Source organism: Carassius gibelio, chromosome B13, assembly GCF_023724105.1.
Source record: "Carassius gibelio isolate Cgi1373 ecotype wild population from Czech Republic chromosome B13, carGib1.2-hapl.c, whole genome shotgun sequence".
In the NCBI taxonomy this organism is placed as follows: domain Eukaryota; kingdom Metazoa; phylum Chordata; class Actinopteri; order Cypriniformes; family Cyprinidae; genus Carassius; species Carassius gibelio.
The window spans coordinates 21,557,441-21,566,559 of record NC_068408.1 but is presented as its reverse complement, the minus strand read 5'-3'; the positions used below and the strand labels follow the sequence as shown (position 1 = coordinate 21,566,559).

The 9,119-nt window shown below is 36.3% G+C and overlaps 1 protein-coding gene across 1 annotated transcript in view; it reads right to left on the bottom strand.

Moving 5' to 3' along the window:
• Positions 1–7,543: 7,543 nt before the first annotated feature.
• The window catches only part of LOC127970083 (collagen alpha-1(XXV) chain-like), a 39,638-nt gene continuing 38,062 nt past the window's right edge, over positions 7,544–9,119 (bottom strand). The window contains exon 3 of the mRNA XM_052572336.1: positions 7,544–7,906. Within this exon, the coding sequence (XP_052428296.1) occupies positions 7,872–7,906 (35 nt within the window). The 3' untranslated portion in view covers positions 7,544–7,871. The remainder of the gene's footprint in view (positions 7,907–9,119) is intronic.

Below are 9,119 nucleotides of genomic sequence, written 5' to 3'. Positions count from 1 at the left end.
AGATGCGGTAAGTGAGGGAGAAAGAAAACAACAGCTATGTGAACCAAAATACGGGACAAATCGCGTCAAATATTGATTCTGGGACAGTGCAGTTTTTTTTCAATGTATGACAATCGCGGGATAAGTAGCCAACCCAAACTGTGTGTGTGTGGGGTTGGGTGTTTTGTGTGTGTGTGTGTGTGTGTGTGTGTGTGTGTGTGTGTGTGTGTCTGTCTGTCTCTGTCTCTGTATGTCCTGGTAAACCCTTGTGGGGGTAAAATGCCCCACAACGATGGCAATATTTGAAATCCTTATGGGGACAAGGATTTTTTTATTCACATGAGGAAAACAGCTTATAAATTATCTAACTGATGTTTTTGAAAATGCAAAAAAGTTTTCTGTGATGGGTAGGGTTCGTGTAGACTTTTTTTTACACAGTTTGTACAGTACAAAAAATGTGTGCGTGTGTGTGTGTGTACACTTTGTGATGGGCACTTACACTAAAAGATCATGACAACTATTTTATATTTGCTATTTAAAAAGATTTATAAATCTGACAAATCATGTTTCTATTTAAGTCTAGTGTTTTGCACAAGTTTCTGTAAGGGTTGTGTAAAATATGAATTTTGAACTTGATAAAAAAGTGGAAGTCTGCAATGTCCTGAGCTTACTAATATAGTGAAACAAATGTGTTTGTCAATTAGGCTTTTTTTTTTTGATGTGCTGAGTCAGGATGGCAGCTAAAAAAAGAAAGTTAGATATTAGGAGCTACTTTAAAACAAATACAAGTAAGTCATTTAAAATATTTTCTCAATTGCTAAAGGGTAGAGTCATCGGCAATTGTAAAACATTTTTTTTTTCTAAGATTTCTCTAAAAATGATAGATTGTGTTGATGCCCAGCTTCAGGACAGGTTCTTCAACCAACCAGATTTAGATGTCTTGCAGAAGCTAGAGGAAATTCTACTGACTGGAAAAGTAAATGACATTGTTGATCACTATCCAGAACTGAATAGGGATAATCTAAAAGTCCAATTAGCCATGTTTCGGACTAAAAATACTTTCAAATCAAGTACTGAAGTGGCTAATATCATGAGAGGAATGGCTATTGAAGTGAGAGGCTTGTTTGATCAAGTTGAAACCCTTGTCAGGCTGCTTTTAGTCATCCCAGTCTCATCAGCTGAGGCTGAAAGAAGTTTCAGTGCTCTTAGGAGACTGAAAACATGGCTCAGATCAACAATGGCACAAGTGAGACTTAACAGTATTGCTGTGTGCCATGTCCACCAGGACAAACTGGACAAAGTTGATGTAAAACAAATATGCCAACAGTTCATTTCTGTTAATGACAGACGTAGACATGTGTTTGGCTACTTCAAATAGTAAGGATTCGGAACAAGACAGTAGACACAAAGTTAAGTGAAGTTAAGTCTCTGTCAAACTGCCTCCTTGTCATTATTTGTTACCTGTAACATTACAGAATTAGTTATTGCATTACACTATAAGCAGAGTAAAGTTAATAAGTATGTTAAACGGCTTTCTTGTCATTATTTGTTACCTGTAACATTACATAATTAATTATTGCATTACACTATAAGCGGAGTAAAGTTAATAAGTCAGCCAAACTGCCTCCTTGTCATTATTTGTTATACTATTCATTTCCTGAATCCTCAGCTTCCGGGAATGTCCCCACCAATCTCAAAATCAAACCTACGCCTCTGATGACATGTTTATTTTATTTAATGGCTTCCAATGTTTCATTGAAAATAATTTTAATGTATATGTTCCCAGTAAAAAAAAATATATAGACACCCTTAAAACAAGACACATTTACTGAATAATGAATTATATTATATATTTACCTATAATGAAATATAGGAAATAAAAACAGTTTTTCAGAAAATATATCTCAAATTAAGGATATAACTTTATAACCGTTTTTTTCTTAAGTAAAAATTTGGTGTGGTTTGTGCTTTAAAAGAATAAAAACAACAACAAAAAAAGTATTATATTAATATTTTACAATAGTCCGGTCATCTTACACAGTTTTTCTCAATAAAATCTATCTTTATTAAGGGTGTTTATATAAAAGTTTTTTTTTTTTTCAGTGTGAAAGTCAATTCAGTTCATGTCATTAATAATCATGACTAATATTTCAGTAAGATCATTTCATTGCATTTAATACTAAGCATTTAGTGCCAGCATGAACACTAAACAGTACCACATGTCTGATTAAAAAAGATGTTCATTAAGAGGCCCACACATGCATGGGACATATGGTTTCACAGATGAAGGTGCTGGCTGAAAATCCTTATCTCATGCTTGACTTCAGAGTCAATTGTGGAGATCGCTCTGGTTTAAATCAAATCAAATAACAAGTTCACTTCCTTCACAGAGCACCATTCTGATGTGAAAAAAAAGTAAAAAAAATAAAATAAAATAAAAACTGTGTACATTCTTCACTGCAGAGGATTAGTGTTAAAAACCTGACAGCTGCTTGATCATTCAAAGAAAGATCCTTTCTGTTAAGACTGCCGTGACACTCTTCATTATCTGATGATGCATTTACAGTTCATTTCATGAGCCTGTGGAAGTGCATACTAGTGTTTGTGTGTGTTGGCTTTCCTCTTGGACTATAGTGTGGAGAGGGAAGCAATTTATCAAGTCTTAGCCCAGGGGAGGAAACTATTGCAGATGGACAAAAACATCCATGGCACTCTTTGGTCTGTATGCTTTGATATGACCATACACCATTCAGGCAATTAATCATTAAATTAACCCTTCAATCAAATGTATATGTGTGTTTTTTATTATTTAATTATTATGTATATTAAACTCTTCCCAACATGCGTGTGGCTGTGTAAGTTTGAAACTTAATATTGTGAAACCTGTTGAACACTGAATTTTACACAGATTTGCGCAAGCTTTGTGTTTAGGAGTAGATAATATGGTTGGGCTATAATATAATTACCGGAGTATGATTTTTTTATTTATTATTATTTATTTTAGAAATGAATACTTTTATTCAGCAAGGATTCATTAAATTGATCTAAAGTTACATTACAGACATTTATAATGTTATTAAATTCAAATAAATGCTGTTAATTAAGCTGTTGCGATCATAAGAAACGTTTGTTGGGCAGCAAATTTGCATATTGACACTGAAGACTGGAGTAATGATGCTGAAAATGATGAAATACTCTTATATTAAAAAAAAAACTGCAATAGTATTTTCACAATGTTTTACCGCATTTTTGATCAAATAAATGGCGCCTTGGAGAGCAGAAGATACTTTGTTTTTCAAAAACATTTAAAAATCATGCACACTCCAAACCTTTGAACAGTAGTGTATACAAAAACAGCATTATTCTTAAAAGTAAATAATAAGTCAACAATTTTTAATACAGTCATAATTCACTGCAATCTTACTCCAATAAAGAATCCAAAAAAACAAGATTTTGCATTTTTGTAACCGGCCAATCACAACGAATGTGTGTGTCACTGAATGCAGTCTGTTGAAGTGTGTGGGAAACAATGAAAGACCTTTAATAGGATCTTTAAGCTCAGAAGGCACACATGTGGCACAGCAGTGGTGTAACGTATATGAGAGCTGGACACAGCTGGACTGGGTGTTTATAAAGCGGCGGTGTGTAGAGAGAGGAACAGATCTCCGCTGGATGTTGCTGAGATCAGGAGTGTGTATAAGGGAGCTGGTCTACATGTGCCGTGTGTATATGAGCGTGTTGAAGTATGTGAAGCAGGTCTAAGGTGCAGGCCCAGGTGCTGAGTGGGAACAGGCCAGTGAGCGCTGCTCAGGCCGGCCCAAAGGAGCGTCTGGCGAGGTCAGAGGTCACCCACCGGAAGAACACTTCATTTGTGATCCACGGTAGCTGGCTACATGTGGCTCTCATTTAGCCCACAGTGCTGCTGGGTAAATGAAGGGGCTCCCCATGGGGAAAATGGAAGCGAATGCTTCCCTAGAGTCCAACATTGCACGGATAAGATATATTCAGCGGACACAAGGCACTTACTGATCACATGCAGTAAAAATACTGAATTCAGCAAGTATATCACTTAAGAAAACCTATAGCTGTTCTTTATGCTAATAAGCAAAAGAGCATAAAGTATTAAGAAATTTTAACTCACATTACTATGTCCTTATTACAAGGGCAAGGCTTTTTATTTTTAGTTGTGCCTTAATAATTTTGAGGAATTTACTAACCTGGCTTCTAAATATGCCTACTTCCTAGTATAAGAAAAGAGTAGCATGCATAGCATTCTTTAAAAAAGGCAAAAAATAACGGGATGAATTACTACTTCTGAAATGTGCATCCAACAGATGCTTTACTATCCCATGAAGCCAAGGGACAGGACTTGTGAACAGCTGAGAAGTGACCTAAGTGACGCTAGTTGGTCACATGACCATGTAGTATGTACAGATTTCATTCGCACTTCGCACATTCATACTATATGTGACCATGGACCACAAAACCAGTCTTAAGTGACATTTTTTTCAAAATCGAGATTTATAGATCATACGATTGACCCATACACTGTATTTTTGGCTACTGCTACAAATATACCCCAGCGACTTAAGACTGGTTTTGTGGTCCAGGCTCATATATAGAATTTCTTAAAGTAATTACTTATTCAAAAGAAGTACCGACTCAAAATGTATGCAAGTTTGGACACAGAGTAAATTTATTGTATATCTGCGAATGTACAAAGACTAAATCTAATCACTTCCATAGGAAAATACAGATTTCACAATGGGTTCAAGTTGGAGATCACGCAGATCTGCTTGGTTTGAAAGTGACTTCTTTGTGAGCTTTGCTCCGTAAATGATTACACTGTTAATAGACAATAGACAGTGGACTTTTTTGTGGAGATTTGCTAATTTGACTGTATCCTAAGTCTGTGAGAAGACAAAATATATTGTAGAGGTCATGCATCCTTAATTCTTTCTCTTTATCTAAACACAACCTCAGACTGACCCACTGTGTAAATATACAGTAAACTCACAAGGCACAAAGTCCGTTTCAGATAATTAAAAAAGAAATAAAAAAGAAAAGTGTAAAAGATTCACTTTTTTAAAACTAAACATATATTATATATTACTCTATCAACAAGTCCCTGCTGATTCCCTCCCCTAATTTCCAAGTGTTTCAATCCTTATGTTCAAGAGACTTGAGACTGACCAGTGCAATGTTCCTCAGGAGTTTTCAACACACTAACTGAGGTGCTTTCTGTCAATGTAAAATGTTTCCTGTCACTACTGATTGTTTAAGGCTGGGTTAGGCCAGCTGTGCCTCAAAAGCAGGCAAAAGGCTATGCTCATGTGAGGTGACCTGTGAAGAACCACAGACTATTATGCATTTAAACTTCTCAAAGTATTCACTTTCAACACACAGGAAAAGGCCAATTTGGGGAAGTTTTACAGTTGCCATCACATCAGTAAGACTGTTGTCTTAGTGTTCTTGTTGGATAATCTACAGTATACACTCTTCTAAGAATTGCCATCAGTGTGATGGGATGGCCCTCTAGGCCCATTGATCAGGCACCGGGCTTGTCAAACTCCTTCTACTGAAAACAAACACTCTAGTTAAAGACTTACTGACACTGACTGCCAATAGATCACCGAACCTGTTTAAAGAAGACTGACTTGATTAAAAGAATTCTCTAACTATCTCTAAACATTCTTAGCTGACAACAGCAGACATATCAACTTAATGTTTAAGTTGGTTAACAGACTATGTGCATTGTTTGACAGGTCCCTCTCCTGTCTTTCAGTTCTCCTCAATTTGCCTTCAATTTATGGGTTATATGAGCAGGTGTTGGAATGTTCGTATACGTATGTTTTTGGGCTGTGGAACCTGCTCACCCACTGAGATATTTTATTGCTCCTAAGTTTCACGTTCATAGCTCAGAGACTTAAAGGAACAGTTCACTCCAAAAACAGATTAAAAGGGAATTAAAGGGAGAGTGGACAGACTCATCCGAGCTCCAACAATCACATAAAAATACAACTTAAAAAGTCAAACAAATGGTCCATTCATGAAGATATGTCATGCTAGATTTGAGGTTAAATGATAATAAACATCAATGATTATGGAATATTTTAAAACCATGATTAATTATTTTGCTGAACTTTCCCTTTAATTGAGTTCATTTAGTATTTATCTTAAGCTATTTTTCCACATGCCCGTGTTGACATCTTCGTATTTTTTCTAACTAAATAGGTGAATTTTATTATGTTGGTTGTACATAACTGTGTCAGTTCTAAATTAAATGTCCGGTGAATGGTGCTAAAAGGTTAATGCTCCATTGCTTTTGAAAGTAATATATTCCTTACATTAAACCCCTCCATAAACTTAGCTAATATGTGAGATAAAAATGTATTAGCTGAAGCAACCATGCCATTTCAGCTTGCTTATACAAGTTTCTGATGTGTCATTATTACGTTTCAAAGACTCGTACCCGAGTGCTCCATACGTTGTACCAGGTGCGCTTCCAAGCAACTTTACCACATCAGAAAAGCCATACATGGAGCTGGTTATGTGATGCAACCATAAAATTGTAATAGTTTATAAATCATCAACTATGGTAGGTGGTTTGAAGTCATAACATAGTACTGTGCTAGGAACCACACAAAAATATGCCTTTAATAATCAATAATCAGACCATGTAATTGTAATTTCAGTGAAAAATAAGTTAAAGTTGTTGATGTTTTACTGCCTCTAGTGTTAATTTCAGCTGGAAACTGCAATTAACTATATTTATAGGTATGTTTTGCAAAAACGTAGGATTAGGCACATTTTATACAATAAATCTATCATAGATTTATAGACAGTCTAATGACTGCAGACTATGGTATTTTTGCAAATCAGTTTGAAACAGTGATGCCTTTTAAAACGTCAAGAGGAGGTTTCAGCAGAAGCCTCAATTTTCTCTTCATTTAATCTCACTGCTTTCTAATAAAAAGGTTAAGATATCTAATTTGAGATTTGTCTTTTCTGTGGCCACTGTTTATCTGTGGCTGCTGGTATTTCATTAATCACTTAAGCTCGACCTTCTCCCTCTAACTGCAGGGACGCAGCTGTCCAACCGCACCTAATTTTATACTGCTTGACTCTCTTTTCTCCTCTACTATATGTTTCTCTTGACCTTCTTTCTCATTATAACCTCATTCTGTAACATTAGCCCTCAAAATATATATAAAGTTGAACAGGCTGTGTCTGCCAATGCTGTCGTCTTCTATATCCGTGGCCAAATTCCCAGAAGAATGCATCGCTATGTCAAAGATAATGGCACGCGATTTAAGGTAAAGTGTGTTATTTTTGTGCCACCCAAAAAAAATTGGTAAATTAATGATCCAAGTCTCCAGAACATTTTAATTTAGGGTGGGACTATCCATTTGGGCAACCAATGACTTCCAGAGGGGGCGCCTCTGTAAGTCATTGGTTGCCCAAATGGATATTCCCACCCTAAATTAAAATGTTCTGGAGACTTGGATCATTAATTTTCCAATTTTTTTATGGCATTATTGGTTGAGTCAGTGTTGCCATTTTGTACTGCTCAGAATGTTTAAAAAGAGCCATGCTTAATGGGAATCGCAGAATCTCTTCACATTAAACTCGATTTTATAAAGTATCTCAACATCAAAAATGTGCACACTTCACCTTGAGTACAAAACACAAGCTCTTTTTCTGACAGATGACAGTGTGGGTGTTTTTTGTGTGTGGCAGAAGGAAACTAAACCAACAGTTTCCATTGTGTGAATGAAGTCGTGTAATCAGCCCTCCATCGGTAGTGACATATGAAAAATAAATTCACACTCTCAAAACACACACAAATACACAGAAAGCCACAGAGTTTGGGTCACATTACCACAATCCAGTCAACAAAGGGACCAACATCTACTTACAGGAGGACCTGCAATAAAAACAGAGAGAAAGACAGATTAGTCATTTGGAAAAAATCATCTTGTTTGGACCATGTGCACATTACATCAAACATCTGACCCTGACAGATTTCATTTCCCCAAAAACAGACAAAAAAAAAACCCGTCACGCAAGTCTGAATTTGCATAGTCCAACCAGAATCCGAAGTGAATTTCCTGGCTGTCCAGCCCACACTGAACTGATGAACGCCGCCTCCGATTTCTCTAACCGTAACACAAGCTCTGAGGAAGATTAGAGTTCACACGCAGGTAGTTTTATGAAGTGCGTCACAGCATCGGTTCGGCATGTAAATACAGTGTTAAAAATATGTTTATAATTTAACTGATGAAAGGATTGAAAAACTTTTTTGTGGGAAAGTGTTGCTTGTTTCTGGTCCACGGATGAGCAGTAGGCCCACCGGGCAACAAACCACTGAGAACTGAGTGGGAGAATAAGCCACATCACTGGAAGACTGCCTGCAGAGATAAATCACACCCATTCTGAGCACGCGAACCCCACCCAGACATCACAAACTGTCCATCTCCTTCATAGCTAAAGCTAAATCATACACTAGCAGCGTAATAAACAGTGGAAACAGATTTCACTAACATCATTAGTCAAGTTTTTCACAGTGATTCTGGTGGAAAATGCAGGATAGATTAAAACCCTGAGGAAAATATGTTAAATGGAATTGAGATTTCTACACTCTTATTGGTTGCTGAAGGTATAATAAAAATATGCTTTAATATTTAATAGATGAACATGCAAGGGTGCAGATTCCATTTGGACCTGGTCAGGATAATTGCATCGAAAGGTTTCGTTCTTTAACATTATAATGTGGGAAGGATGTCCAAATTAAACGAACAATGAAACTTGATTTAAAATGAGTTTAATAGCCATTTTAAGTATTACAAGAATCAAAGTATTTCAAATTATAAGCACATGCATTAGTAGGATGCACAGCCTCTTTTTCATCCTTTAAGCAAGACACAGCAATCAAGCAGAACTGAGATCATAGCTTCAGGATCTCAAGCTTTATCAAGGAAGAACAAAACTGATGACAAATCTTTTCCACTTATGTCACTTAAAATCACCTCTTCTATAACTCATTATATCTGGACAACAAAACCAGTCTATCTAAGTAACTTTTTCAGAACTACTGAACAATCTGCCTAATCGTAAGGTTTCTTTCCAGTTCTTTCATC